The 15,925-nt window shown below is 40.0% G+C and overlaps 1 protein-coding gene across 5 annotated transcripts in view; it reads left to right on the forward strand.

The window, feature by feature from the left end:
* The window catches only part of Lrriq4 (leucine rich repeats and IQ motif containing 4), a 30,648-nt gene that overhangs the window by 1,786 nt on the left and 12,937 nt on the right, over positions 1-15,925 (forward strand). For 3 of the 5 annotated variants that reach the window (XM_010632347.2, XM_010632350.2, XM_010632349.2), the window contains exons 2-5: positions 881-1,059; positions 3,883-4,112; positions 5,373-6,433; positions 14,016-14,154. In XM_010632347.2, the coding sequence (XP_010630649.1) occupies positions 5,414-6,433; positions 14,016-14,154 (1,159 nt within the window). In that variant the 5' untranslated portion in view covers positions 881-1,059; positions 3,883-4,112; positions 5,373-5,413. Of the gene's footprint in view, positions 1-880; positions 1,060-3,882; positions 4,113-5,372; positions 6,434-12,442; positions 12,617-14,015; positions 14,155-15,925 lie in introns of those variants that run through there. The other 2 variants (XM_010632348.2, XM_019208709.1) reach the window with 2 other exon arrangements.

Raw genomic sequence — 15,925 nt, forward strand, 5'->3', positions numbered from 1 at the left:
ATCTTCATATAAATAACTTAATAGACAATGTCTTTGTTGCTTTGTAGATCTAGAAATATCTTTCAAATGATTATTTCTTTTACTTTTATTTATTTTAATTTTATTTATTTATTAATTTATTTTTTTGAGAGAGGGTGTCACTATGTAGTTCAGGCAGCCTTGAATTTGTAACCTAGGCTGGCTTCAAACACACTGGATTCTCCTGCCTTAGCTTTCTAAGTGCTGGGATTATAGGTGTGCAGCACCATGCCTGGCCTCAAATGATTATTTCTAATAAGCCCAAAGCATGGTGTTTAAAGTAGTCATTTTTCAAGAAAATATAGATAATAATACTAAGCAAGGGCTTGCTGTCTGGTGAGCATGGGAGCCAATACTAAGGCACTGGTTTTGCAAACAAACAAACAAAAAAAGCCTATTATTGTATATTAACCTCTAAAGAGACAGAAAGCATGGCTGAATTCTGTCTGCTAGATTGGCTGTAGTGAAGGGATTTAAGCAGCCCAGGAAAAGAAGGCCACATCCACTTGCCGGACCAGGTGGAGAACTTGTGGGTAGTGGGGGAGTATTCAGTGTCTCCCTGTTTGGGGTTCAGACTGTCAACAGCACCTCACTTCTACTCCAAGTCTGTGAGAGCTCCTGACTACTTAGGTTCCTCTCAGTTTGGGTTTGATCAAGCTCATAGGTCATTGTAGGTCAGGTCCTAGCATGTTGCACCTTCATCCTGAAAAGCACCTTTAACAATTTCCAGAAGCGGAAAAATTGCTACTTTACGGCCTATTTTCAGTATGGTCTGCATACATTTTCTGATAATTTGGAGACAGAACTCAAAGAATCTGGGCAATGATACTAACATATCCATTATTTGTATTTTTCCTATCAGCTGCCTCAACTTCTTTGGTACCCAGTGCTGGAACTGCGTAAATTCCTGGCTGAATTTTCTGAGGAAGATATAAAGTGCTGGCCTCAGGTGTTATCCAGGCTCATCATTTGGGTATTGAATATGCAGGTCACAAAATTAGTGTTCTGTCATTTTTAAATGTTTTGGTCCATGAATAAAAGGTGAGCAACTCATACGAAAACTTCACATTCGTGTTTTCTGATGAGAAAGTGGACTAGTACCCCAAACCTTCTTGCTCATTAACAGTTTGAAATGGCAAAAATTTAAAAAATAAATAAAGTTTTGAATTATTAAAGAGGTGGTATGGGTCAGGGAATGAAGAGTAGAATACTTTTTTAAATGGATAAAATAAATCTCTCTCATCCCAGCTATTTCCCTTCTAGGTAGCTTCCCCAAAGAATTTCAGACATTACATTACAGTGGAACATGCACACCCATGTTTATAGTAGCACAACTCATAATAGCTAAATATTAGAAGCAGCCTATATGTCCGTCAACAGATGAACGGATAAAGAAAAAGTGGTATTTATACACCATGGAGTACTATTCTGCCATAAAGAAGGATAAAGTTGTAATTTTTAGGAAAATGGGTGCGCCTTGAGACCATAATGCTAAGTGAAATAAATCAGAAACAGCTTAAATATCACATGGTCTATCTTACACGAGAAATCCAAAATATAAATAAATGAAAGTACAAAATAAAAGATAGATAATAGGAAACAGGGAGATAGAAGTTTTATAAAATAGAGGGGGACCAAAAGATGGAGGAAAGGAAGAGTGAGGGAGGGTGAGGAAATTAAAAAAGAACTAAGGTATACTATATACACGTATCAACTCCCCACAATGAAAGTAATCATTATGTACTGCAAGCAGGTACTAATAAAAGAGACAATGGATAAAATGATACTTTTGAGTCTACATAAAATTCTTGAGAAGCCAATATTTAGATGAACAATTCGGTGATGGGGCACACTGCTCAGTTGTGACAAAGGATATTCCACTAAGGCAGCTAATGAAGTGTTACTGGGCCTCAGCTTAATCAAATTGTAGGAACATTTCAAAGCATTTTGTAAGATTACAGAGTCTTTCCCCCCCCTCCTACTATTTCTCTTAAGAAGGAAACGTGTCAAGGCTCTCAATATTCCACTTTTATTATTGGCTGAGTCTTTGACATTTTCTCACACTTGGCTGAAAAATCTAAATTGCTTGCATATAAAGATTTCCACTCAAATGTGAAGTTTATATGGAAGATTGTCTCAAGGGATTTTATAGTTTCCCAAAAGCTTTTTTTGTTTTGTTTTGTTTTATTTATTGGTTTATCAAAGTAAAGTGTAATGTTACCAAAGGGCAGGCAAGATTTTACACACTGAGTCCCTATCTGGGCCTGAGAATCAGACTTGAAAACAAAAGTAGCAGCACTCACTGCACATTTGAGAGAACTGATCAGGTTTCTAGTTGTTTCTCAATGATTAGAGTTATTCAAAGAAGAGCTAATTATTAAATTATCCAAATCTTGGCTTCTTGAAGTGAAGATGCAACAATTATTTCATTTAGAAACCACCTCCTGGTAATATTGGATGTAATAAATTAATTTGACCACATTCAATTAACAACATCGGGGGGTAGTTAATTCAGAATGAATTTTCTTCATTTTTATTTATTTTGGCTGATTTACTGGCAATTTTTTTTTTTTAAATACTGGGGATCTGACTTAAGCGCAGTGCCACTGAGCTAAGTCCCCAGCCCCTGGCAAAATTTTTATCTAAATCTTGGCTTTACAATCTTTTTTTATTAAACCCAAGCATGATGTACAGATGACCCTCAATTTACAATAGGGTTACATCTTGATAAACCTATCATACATTGAAAATATCCTGAAGTCAAAAGTGCATTTCACACGCCTAATCTACCAAACATCAGAGCCTGGCAACACAGTAGATTCCACAGTAGATTGTGGAATATTGGTTGTTTACCCAGAGGATCATATGGCTGGCTTGGAGCTGCGGTTTATTGCAGTGCCTAGCATTGTGAGAGAGTATCAGATTACATAGCATTAGCTCAGAGAAAGACTCAAAATGTGTATTGCTTTCACATCATCATAAAGTTAAAAATTGTAAACTAAACCATTATATGTTGGGGACTGTGTGTGTCTGTGTGTGTGAAGACTGCCACACTGGTTTCAGAAACGTGTGGGAGACATATTTAAAGTGACCAGATAGCCTCTCACCAAGATGAATCTTAAGAGAAATAAGTCCTTTCTTATGTCTAGAAGCCCAAGACACTGGTGTGAGCCCTCATTTTGGTGGCTAGTTCATGTGAATTTCCCCAGGTGAACTCTTTTTGGAGGCTGCACAAGAAAGTTGAGTCTGAAGCTTCACACCCTAAGAGAATGATTTTAATAACAGCTAGGGTTTTTTTGGATCTACCTTATTTATTTTCTAGTACTGGGATTGAACCCAGGGCCTTGTATGTACTAGACAAGTGCTTTACCCTAAGGTACACACTTTTAGCCCTTCTTTTTTATTTTTATTTTTCATTTTGAGACAGGATGTCACTAACTTGCCCAGGCTGGCCTTGAACCTGTGATCTTTCTACTTCAGCCTCCCAAGTAGCTGGGACTGTAGGCAAAAGCCAGGCTTCTTGTGAACAATACTTACTTCAAATCAGTTGCAGCCAGAACCTTGGACGAACTGAGATATATTCATGAACCGAGGTACCACGATATCTAGGATAGAAGTCTTTGGCATTTTAAGAAATTTGTATTCAGGAAACTGGAGATTTTTGTCCTACAGGATTGAACAGTAAGATTAATTTAATCTGCCTGATGACTAAATGACGAAAATGTTGAAGACATAGTTTAACTATTGCTAAATGTTTTGTTTTGTTTTTTTTTCTTTACATAACAGAATGCAACACTGTTTCAACACTCTTTCTGAAACTAGGCAAGAAGTAACAAGGATCTGAACCCATATTTTGTGTTGCAGGAAGCAGTAACGATGCTGGCATCTGTGAGGCTTGAAATGCACCCGCTGTGTTCTGGGGCTGCGTCTCTGTGATGCAAGACAGCCCCATCCCAAAAAGGCCAGGCTTGCTACAATCCTTGCTACAGTCTCTGCCTCCCCCGAGACTTTAGATGTGGGACACACATTAAAGACCTAATTCTTCTGAAATATCACATTAACACCTTGGCCTTATAATACATAAGTATAGCAGTGTAAGTCTGCTGTTTTTTTATTATTCACAATTATTCTTCCACATGTGCATATAAAAAGCTTGTCAACTTCTATGAGAAAAGTTTGCTGAGACTGAGATTACATTAAAACCATAATCAAGTTGGGGTACAATAGGGATCTTAACATTATTGAATATTCTAATCCACAGACATAATTTATATCTCCAGTTTTCTAGGTTTTAAGTCTCTTTCTGGATTGCAGCTTCAGTTCAAGTCACTGCAATTTTAGTTAACTTACTCATTTTACAGTGCTAGGAATCAAATCCAGGATTTAGAGCATCTAGGCAAGTGCTCTATCTCTAAGCTACATCCCTAGCCCTGCTGCATTTTCGAACACTTGTTTAAGGGGGATTTTGACCCATCCTTCAGCCCTTAGGGATCTAAGACCTGGAGACTATAAACCCTCTCTCTCCGCTCTGAGTCCAGCCTGCAACTTTCCCTAAGGCCACTTGTCAAGTCAGAGTCTAAAGGAGGAAAACGCCAGTGGGGAGAACTGACTCTGCATCGAGGCTACTCAAGATTCTAACTGTCCTGGCCAATGTTTGGCTGGTTCTCCTTGTCCCAGAAATTCCTTTGCCTATATCCATGGAAGGCTTTCTTCTCGGCCTGACAGCCCCAAACTTAAACATGCTACCAGGCATGACAGGGCCCACTCACTGGCCTCTCCTGGGGACAAGACTGGTCCATGTCTCGAATTTTGTCCTTTTGGAGTTCTTTAGGCCTACATCTACATGTATAACTCTCTGGCGATTTTAAGGGAAAATAGGTATACTTCAAAATATGAATATTTTTCTCCTGTTTTCTCAGGGTTATGTTAAGAGCAATGATCTTTTGCAAGCTTCTACTGCATACCTGGAAATAGGATCAAAATAAGGATTTTTGAAAACTGTAATTGGACTGTTTGTGTGCACACGTGTGTGTGTGTGTGTGTGTGTGCGTGCGTGAACCCCTCAGGAGAAAGAGGAGCTCATACCTTAATTCTTATCCTAACATGGAACATAAAATTGGTAAAATAATTTCAAGTACTAAATTTAGTCAACCAGATTTTACTGTATTTTTTTCTTTCTTAAGATTAATACATTTTTTGTTTGTTTTTTTTTTTATTTTTTATTTTTTGTACTGGGGCTTGAACTCGGGTCCTTGCGCTTGCAAGGCAGGCCACCAAACCGCTGAGCTAAATCCCCAGTCCAAGATTAATAAATTTGGTATCAGAGGGGTTCTGATTTTTTTCTGTCTTTTCAGAGTATTTCAGATTTTGAATATTTGAACTTTCCTTCAAAATAATGTCAGAGGACATACTACAAGCAGAACACTCACCTAAAATTCATCAGGAAAGCGATCAACCACACGTCACTGATAGAACATTTTTCATCGATGCTTCTAATCAGAGCCTGACAGCCATTCCACTTGAGATCTTGGCATTAAAAGAATTAGAGGAGGTGCATTTGGAAAATAATGGCATTAAAGAAATTCCCCAGGATATTCAGCATTTAACGAGTATCAGGATCCTCTACTTGGACAAGAACAACCTGAGGGGGCTATGCCCTGAGCTGGGGGCCCTGAGCAACCTGGAGGGCCTGGACTTGAGCAGCAACCCCCTGGTGCCCTCCTCCCTCCAGGTCCTCAGTAGCCTGCGAGCCCTGAGAGAGCTGCGGCTCTACCACCTCGACCTGGAGGAGATTCCCGCGGTGATCTGTAAAAACCTGCACCACCTTGAGCTGCTCGGACTGTCCGGAAACCGCCTAAAATCTCTGCCCAAGGAAATAGTTAACCAGGTCAAACTGAGGGAGATCTACCTGAAGCAAAACCAGTTCAAGGTTTTTCCTCAGGAGCTCTGTGTTCTCCACAACCTGGAGATCATTGATCTGGATGAGAACAAACTCAGTGCCCTCCCAGAAGAAACTGGGGATCTGACCAGGCTGCAGAAGTTCTACGCGGCTCATAACAACCTGTCCTCTCTGCCCAAGTCACTATGCCAGTGTAGCAAAATGACCGTGCTCGATTTATCCCACAACCTCCTCGAGTCCATGCCATGCGCTCTTGGAGAGCTCACGGAGATGACGGAAATTGGGCTGAGTGGGAACCCCCTGGAGAAAGTGCCGCGCCTCGTCTGCAGGTGGCCCTCCCTGCACCTGCTTTACCTTCACAACACCGGCCTGAGGGCTCTTCGGAGCTCCTTCCAACAGCTGCTCAACCTGCGCTTCCTGGATCTCAGCCAGAACCATCTGGACCACTTCCCCTCCCAGATCTGTGCGCTGAAGAACCTGGAAATCCTGGCGCTGGATGATAATAAAATAGTGCAGGTACTGACCCCACCTCACCGCCCCTCCAAACCGCCCCCGATGTCACTATGCTCAGATTCCCGAGTGTCCTTCCTGCCCTGGATTGGTATAATTCTGTTTAAACGGGCCAGTAAGCCACGCCTATAACCCCAGCACTTTGGGAAGCTGAGGCAAGAGGATTGCAAACTGAAGTTCCACCTGGGCTGTTTAATGAAATCCTGTTTCAAAAAAAAAAAAAAAAAAAATTAAAGGAGAGGCACTGGGGAGCACCCTGGATTTGATCCCCAGTAGCACAAAACAAACAGGAATTTGAACTGACTTTATAGGCAAAAAGCCAGAGTTTTCAGTGTATACCAGGGTGTACATTTAAAATTTGATTACTTTCTTTCCTCCTAAATAGCAATAGTAATCATACATAGTAGCCAGTGTTTACTTGGGCTTTTTAGATCATTTGTCTATCTTCCTGCACTGAGTTAAATGTTCCACATGGATTATCTCACTTATCTTCTTCTCCTCCTCCTCCTCTTCTTCTTCTTCTTCTTCTTCTTCTTCTTCTTCTTCTTTTCTTCTTCTTCTTCTTCTTCTTCTTCTTCTTATTATTATTATTATTATTATTTTCTCCTCAATGCTTTATGATGAAAATGGTGGACAGGGACCTGAACTAACTTGTCCAAAGCCACATGGCCTATAAGTAACAGAGCCAGGATTCCAGCCCAGAGCTGCTGGGTATCCAGGTCTATGTTGTTTTTCTTTTCTTTAAATTTGGTACCGGGGATCAAACTTGGGTCCTTGTGCTTGCGAGGTAGGCAGTGGCACCACTGAGCTAAATCCCAGGCCCCCAGGTCTATATTCTTTTTTTTCTCTCTCATTGAGTTTACTGGTACATTCTAGGTATACAGTACAGTTACATTCATCATTGGGATCTTCTACCATTACATGACAGGTCTTGGTTCTCATTTTTTCCCCTTGTCCCTGTCCTCACTTCACGCCCTTCTCCCCTCCCCATTTACAACACTTTATTTCCATCGTTTCATTTTCTCATACTTTTTCCCTTATTACCTTTCCCCTACCCTTCCCACTTTTCCTACACCTTTAACCCTTTTCTTCCTATTTCACATTGCCAATTATCTCATTAGGATCTTATGTACTATTGTAGTTTTTCACACCAGAGAAACTATTTGGTATTTACCCATGTGTGACTTATTTATTTTACTTAGGAGTATATCCTCAATATGTATCTATTTTCCTATGAATAACTCTAATTTCTCATTCTTTATGGCTGAGTAGTATTCCATTTTATAGACAAACCACATCTTCTTTATCCAGTCTTCAACTGATGGGCAAATGGGCTGTTTCCAAATTTTAGCTATTACAAACTGTGCCACTATAAACATAGGTGCGCATATATCACTGTGGTATGATTCTTTCAATTCTTTTGGAAAGATACCCGGCAGAGGGATGGCTGGGTCAAATGGAACCTCTAGTCCCAGCTCTTTGAGGTATCTCCATATTGATTTCCATAGTGGTTGCAGCTGTCTGCACTCCCACCAACAATGGAGAACCAGGTCTATATTCTTAACCGAGACCACTTTCCTTCCCAGCAGGTTTTCCTGACACAAATGCCTTGGGCCTTAATGTTCCATTCATAGGAAACTGCGGAAATAGATTTGTTCCTAGAGATGCTGTCTGCATGGATGCAGGCTTGCATGTTCAGCCTGGTCACTGCAGTGCTGACGATGATTGTGAAGTATGGGAGGCAATCAAAGTCAGCAGGGAAGTGGGAAAATAAACTAGGCTATGCTTATAAGAGAGAATGCCCCTTAATAACTGAAGTGCATTGGAGTAGGCCAGTGTGGATAGATCTCCAAATGGTGATGTTTCTTAAAAAGAAAAAGCACCAGGGCGAGGGATTTAGCTTAGCGGTTCTGCTGCCTGCCTCACAACCACGAGGACCTGAGTTCAATCCCCGGTATCAAAGCAAAAAAACAAACAAAACACCAGATTTCAGGATCTTAGGAAACCATTTATTCATTTTTAAATCACATGAAATAACATATATAAATACCTACATACCATATATTTTATGGATATATTCATATGTAATAAAAGTGTAAAAATATGAATTGGAGGAAAATTCACTAAATTGCTGATGGTGGCTGGCTACCGCTGGGAAGAAGAAAGTCAATAAAGTGGGGAAATGGGGAGGGGATCATAGAGGAACCTAATTTTAATTGTAATATTTTATTTTAAAATTTATGCAATTTTGGGGGAGTTGTTTGAAACAGGGTCTTATTATGTGGTCCAGGCCCCAGGCTGCCCTCAAATTCATGATCCTCCTGCCTCAACCTTCCAAGTCACACCCGCCTTGTTTCTTAATTATTTTTAATACTTGAAAATTACTGCTATTTAAAGCAAAAGATAACTCTAGAGGGAGAACAGGGAGATTTAGAAATCAACAACTGTAACCAGATAATAGTGTGCTTTTCCTGGCCATGAATACCAGTCTCATATATTTACTATGCATTATAAAAGTCTGGGCTGTAAAGGCTTATATTTTAAATAGGTTTTATTTGATTTATAATTTCTAGATGTTTTTGTTTCTTCCTAATTGCTATGGGGCTTTACAACTGCATTTCAGGAAGTAAAATTTTTGATGGTAACGTAAAAATTTAGAAAAGGAATCTAGGACTTAATCTCTACTGAGGTCGTAACCTACCCTGGAGGATTTTCATGATGGCATGAAAGCCCTTCTTCCACTACTCCACCCCTGCCGTAAGAAATACTGTTAGTGGACAAAGCCTTTCATTCCATAACTGGAGAAAAAGACTCAAAATATAAGGTACACTTGGGAAGGTTAACACATTGACCTAATTCTAGTCAGACCACGAGTTATGCCTAATCTTTTCCTAAAAGTAATTTTAATCTAACTAATCTAATTCCAATTTTTACCGCAAGTCAAACCACACTGATGTTGAAGACATGTTAAATATTTTTATAATGAATGTGATAATCTAGATGCACCATTGTTTTTATTCTTGAGTTATTCTGATGGTTTTGTGCATATGGGCTTTTGTCCTTCCTCCTCAGTTTCCTCTTAGGCTAACACCTCCTGTAACCTCAAGTGCATTTTTCTCCTGCTAACAGTGGTCTTTCTTATGGTTTGGGTCTAGATGTCTCCCCAAAGCCTCATGTGGTCATAGGCTTGATCTAGAATGCGTGAAGCTGGAATTGATTCTTGATGCAGTGCTAGGCTCAGGGGCACTAGGATTAAGGGTGTGAGTGCTGCCCGCCCTAAGGAGTTTGAATAAAATAAAAGGGGAGGGAGATGCTGTTAAGTCCTCCTCTTGTTACCTTTGCTACCTGGTGTGCACCATGTTGTTTCTCCTCTGTCTGTTTGCCTTCCCTGCCTTGGAGCCAGCCAACAATGGACTGAAACCTCTATGAACTGTAAGCCAAATAAACCCCTTCCCCTCTAACTTTGGGTTGTCAGGTTTTGTCTCAGCAAGGAGATAAAGTAACAGTCTTAAATCAGCTCCTTATCTCTCCTACCCTAAAAATTCAACTGATGGGTTTATGGCTCTTGAAACCTGGCTCTTAGTTTCTCCTCACGTAGGTGGACACAAAACTAGCTGACTTTCAATGTGTACTGAGACAGGTTTTATTTGTATAGTATATTTATATTAAAGGAGAAAACCAAAGTAGTACATTCAACATCAGAATGGTTATATATCTGCCTTAGTTACTTTCTCATCGCTGAGACTCAATTCCTGACATCCACAATTTAAAGGAGGAAAGGTTTATTTTGGATCACTCCAGGTAGAGATTTCAGTCCATAGTCAGCTGGCTCCAAGGCAGGGCAGCGTGACTGAGGGGCATGGCAGAGGAAAAAAAAGTACCTTCGTGACTTGGCAGCAGGGAGCAAAGAGAGAAATCAAGGGAGGAGAAAGGGAGGCACATCCTGAGGAGAAACTCTTCCAGGCCTCACCCCCAGTAGCCTACTCCCACCAGGCTTTACCTCCCAACATTAGTTAGCTATAAACTCATCAATGGACTAATCCCACGATGGGTATTAAACCCCCATGATCCAGTCACCTCCCCAAAGTCCCACCCATGAGCACATGAAACTTTGGGGGAACATCCTGATAAACGCCACAAGTTCTGTTTATAGTGTTAGCAATAATTGTCCCCTAATTGATGCTCTGCAGATTCTCCATCTGTCCTGATTTATTTCAGTTTTACATTAATAGGACCATAATGAAATCAAATATTGGATCTTGAATATCCTGAAAATACTCCTTGAACATTCAAATAGGCTTTGAAGAAAGAAAAGTTAAATCTATAGATTAAGTAAACAGCAGTAATGAAGTAACTAGATTGAAAACTTTCCCCACTGATTTGGTCTGCACTGAAGGCAGATGTTTCATACAGTAGTGATGGGATCTAACGAACGGTCTGATAAGGAATTTTGGCACTGGGTGTGGTGGTGCAGGCGTGTGATTCCAGCACTCCAGAAGCTGAGGCCCGAGGATCACTGTGAGTACAAGGCCAGTCTGGGCTCTATCGTGCATTCAGGGCCAGCCTGAATTATACAGTGAGACCTTGTCTCAAAAAAATGAAGCTTGAAATAGCCAAGGAGAAAAGCTTAAACATAATCTTCTCTGGAGTTGACTTGATACGATTTTTCATAAAATACTAAAACTGGAAACAGCCTATAATATTTTTTAGGAAAAAGAGCACTAACACAAAAACAGGGAAAAGTGCAATTCTATGAAACTTTTACTGATGCAGTGCTCACATGGTGGGCTTTCTGTTTGTCTCCACCTCCGACTGACCAATTATCCAGTGATTTGTCTCTTTGATCCAGATATGGAGAGATGTAAGGCGGGGTGGCTGAGAGAGCTGAAGTTTAACCGGAGTGGAAAGTAAATTGGAGTTTTAGGGAATGGATGTGAAGAATGCCAAAGTACTACAGCAGGAAACTGTGAAGAGGGATTTCCTGATTAGAGATAAAACAAAATAGAGAAATGCATGAGTTAAGCTGTTGAAATATATAGGGAGGTTTTTCTCTTTCTAACAAGAATATAAGGCATCTCTGTTACACAACTGATAGAGCATTTGTGTTGTATATGTGAAGAATGAGATTTTTTTCCCCATGTGATTCCAGAGGGCCAGGAAGAGAACAATAGGTGAAACATAATAGTGATAGATTATGACTTGACCAAAGGAAATTGCATCATTAAGGGGATTCATGGAAGGCAACTGGCTTTTCCTTCCAGGAGATGGTGAGTAATGAAGAGTCAAATGGCTTGAACAGAACATACTAAGCCACTGTAATAAAGGGTTGGAATAGAGAACTTTCTCAAGGCCACTCAGCCCCTACAGCCTGGCAGTCTGTGAAATACCTACCCAGAATCCACATAAAGCACCCGAGTTTGGATATTCACTGGAGGGAACAGCAACAAAACAATATAACCATCTTCATTAAACACTCCAATTAGAAATGACCTAAACAGGGCCAGGGATTTAGCTCAGTGGTACTGCCACCTGCCAGACAAGTGCAAGGACCTGAGTTCAATCCCCAGTACAAAAAACAAAACAAAACACAAAAAACAAAAAAAAAAATGAAATGACCTGAACATATGTTTGCTTCCAACTAAGATTTCAACTGACTTTTCGAGCTTGCTAAGTTGAAACCTATGAAGGTGAAGGGTGGATCTGAATTTATTTTGACTATTTTTATTGCAATATAACGCATCATGAGCACTTTTTCAATAGTGTCAAACATCTCTTATGTGAAAGTTCATAAAAAAGGCAGTTAAAATTGCTCTAATCTAAAGTAGTGCAAGTAAAAAGAGAAGTGGCAGGAAAAAAGTAGAACCAGTCCATATATATAAACTTATGTGCAGGCTTTTTGTCAGTAGGAGAAACTAATTGCTTTCTTTTTGCTTAGACATCTGCCTCCAAACCAAAACCCCAATTTATTTTCTGACTGTTCAATCAACCTGAAACTTACCTTTGGAATGCTTCTAGTTGCCTTCAGAGTTGAACTTGCTTTCAAAACTGAGGATCTTTGGACTGACGGGAAATAAGTTCCTTTCCTTCCCAGAGGAAATATTTTCTTTAGCATCTCTGGAGAAATTATACATTGGGCAAGACCAGGGATCCAAGCTTAGCTGTGTTCCAGAACAGATTGGGAAGCTTCAGGTAAGCCTCCTCCACAAAGCACAAGCCACTGATCCTGTAACTTGGCTGGCATTGAAAGAGCAGGAAGTGTGAAACAGACTGGATGTGAAACCATCCATCTTAGGGTCTCAATTAACAACAAGCAGTCACCTTTATATTTTAAAGCTTCCACTGTGACTGAACAACCTCACAACATTTTATATACTTGCAGTGGTTTTTTTGGTTTGTTTGTTTGTTTGTTCGTTAGTGGTACCGGGGATTGAATCCAGGACCATGTACAGGCTAGGCAAATGCTGAACCACTGAGCTATATCCCCAGTTCTTTTTCATTTTTTATTTTGAGATAGGGTCTTATTAAATGTTGCCTAGGCTGGGCTTAAATTTGTGATCCTTCTGCCTCAGCCTCTCAACTATCCGCCCCATCCAGTGGTGAGTGCTGTTAGATATGTCATGCCATATTTTCCCACTGTGTGTTTTTCACGTTTCATTTGTAGAAATTGAGTCACACTTCCTTCCAGTTACTTCCCATTTTTCATAAGTAGCCCTTGGAAAACTATGCTATTCTGCAATTGAAGTACTGTATGGGTAACATTTCTGGGAGCCTGCATTCTGTGCACAGTGACCTCCTTCCCTGCTCGGGGTGGGCACATCACGTTGCACCAGGTTCATGCTGGTGGTGAATCCATCATCAGTAGCACTGTGTTGAGTTGTAGCAAAGCAACAAGGTAACTGCATTTAACATAGCCTTACTAATGTGTCTTTAGAGAACTGTAAATTTTCTGAGAACTGTAATTTTTTTCATTTTCTTGTTATGGTCCTCTTGATAATGATAAAGTAGATGTGTGCTACTATGTAATTCCCAGTTATAGAACCAAGCAATAGTATGTACAACACAGGCAATTCTCAGTAAGACACATGGGTCTTATTCCTAATTCTTCACCCCTTTGCCCTACATGCACAGCATACTTTTGATTCTCTTGCTCATTACCACAAACCTAGGGCTAAATGTAAACATTAAACTTTTGCCCTATAAGTTAAAAATAGTTACATTTTAACTATTGTCTGTGTGTTTTGACTACTTCTGCTTGGATATGATGTTGGCTTAATAGTTGAAGCCATTATAGTTCTGTAGCAACCGTGGCTGTTAAAAGAAGCAACTGGTAACTGCAGTTAAAGAACCCAAATTATTTTTTCATAAAGTTCTAAAAGAAAAAAGTTATTATATTCTCTTTTCCCTGCATAAATGAAAAACAAATTTAATGGCTTTATTAAAAATAATTGCATTCCTTGATTCTAGTCTTTCAAATGTTTTACCTTCTATCCCAATGCATGGTTTGCCCATAGACTTTAGTTATTACGATTCATTTATCAAGATAAGAATCATTAAGGTAGCACTATGGTACACTGTCATGTTATTGCAGAGTCTTAAAGAGCTGTATATAGAGAATAATCTTCTGGAGTACCTGCCGGCATCCTTGGGGTCAATGCCTAAGTTGGAGGTTCTTGACTGCCGACACAATTTGCTCAAGCAACTCCCAGATGAAATTTGCCATGCACAAGGTGAGGAAGCTTAGTAGATTCATAGCCTGGTAGAATTTGAGGCAATTTCCATAATGAAAGGATTCCTTGCCTTACTAAGGACCTTTCTCAGTATCTGCAGAGCTGAGTCTTGTCGCATCTCCTCTGTGTAGGGCTCAATAATGAAGGAGATAAGGTACCCTGGTTAGTAAAGCAGAGTCTGGCAAAGGTACTTTGTAATTTGAATTGAAAAAAGAAATACAATGCAGCTGCTAACACAATTGGCATGCATCCATACTTTCGTCACACCATCAACAGCAGTTGTCTGCTGAATACACACTACAGCATGTGCCAGAATTTGAAGCTGCTATCCTGCAGTTCATTCTCACCTTGGTCACTAAATTGCTTAAATTAAAAGAAAAGTATTGACACAGAGTGGTAAAATCATCAAGGGGGTCTCTAGGAGCTATGTAATTGTGTTGGAAAAAATCATATATGATTTCTTATTAAACACCCAAGCATTTTCCACTACACTAAATTGTTCTTTATCTGTACATCCACCCTCCCACCCATCCGTCATCCCACATAACAAGCTTTGCTGAGCACCTCCTGGGACCAAATAAAAGTTTTTGCCATAGCCTGTCGATTCTCTGGGTTTATCGACAAGGTTTTAAAGTACGGTTACTCTTCAATGAAAGCAAGATGAAGAAATACAAGAGGAGGGGCTGTCACACGCAAGCAAGATATTAAAAAACTGAGGGCAGAAGTGGGGTGCAGTTATTCTCAGTAATGCTCTTTGCCATACATTCCTATCCTGTCCTCGGTCCCTGCAGGAGTGAAACATTCTCAAAACTTTTTAGTGTTGACCATTTTCCTAATATTTACTTACTCTATCCCCAACAACTTTTGAGTTGTCATAGAGAACAGAACTTGGTTTGTGTCAGACGTCTTTTGTTACGTGGCATTGCAAGTTACAAATATTTCAAAAGATTTGGACTAAAGAATGCATGTTTTGCTATTGCCCGTTGTTTTGTTTTGTTTCATTTTGCAGTTCTGGGGGTTGAGCCCAGGGTCCTCATGCTGAGCTACATCCCCAAGCCTTTTCTATTTTTGATTTTGAGACGGGGTCTTGCTAAGTCACTGGATTGGCCAGGTGCACTCTAATTACCAGTTCTCCTGCCTCAGACTTCCACAGTGCTGGGATTGCAGGTGTACACCACCACACCCAACTACTTTTGTAAAAAGTACATAATTTGTATTATGTTCCCCAAATACCCAGTCTCAAGACAAAATTTCCTATATTTATTTTATCTCTTGGTCAACCAAACTCGGAAAGTGGCTGAGTTTGTAAACCGTTTATCACTGAGTATGATTTAAATGTAATTTCGCTTTCCTCCTTCCTTAATACTGCATATTAATTACCAGCCTTCACCTCTGTCTCCTTCATTGATAAAACACTGTATTTCAGTGTTTAATTTATATTTTTCCATTGGGTGATGCTGAGTATCTTTTCAGCATTACCAGACATTTTTATTTCTCTTTCCGTGAATTACTTAAGATACTTCCTTATGCTAAAAATATAGACTCAGACTATTCTATGTGATACCTCTTTGATTTAGAAAATTTTATGTACATGTATCTCTAGACCAGCATGTGCCTATATATTGTCTGTCAGTTCTCACTGGAATCTGATAATAGTGGTTCCTCGTGACAATTAAGATGTGGAAAGGACCCGGCGGCGTGCGCGCGAGCTCCCGGCCTGCGCGGGAGCTCCCGGCCTGCGCGACAACAGACCCAGGAAGGACCCAAGGAC

This window comes from Fukomys damarensis, unplaced genomic scaffold, assembly GCF_012274545.1.
Source record: "Fukomys damarensis isolate Sample0158 unplaced genomic scaffold, DMR_v1.0_HiC HiC_scaffold_12, whole genome shotgun sequence".
In the NCBI taxonomy this organism is placed as follows: Eukaryota; Metazoa; Chordata; class Mammalia; order Rodentia; family Bathyergidae; genus Fukomys; species Fukomys damarensis.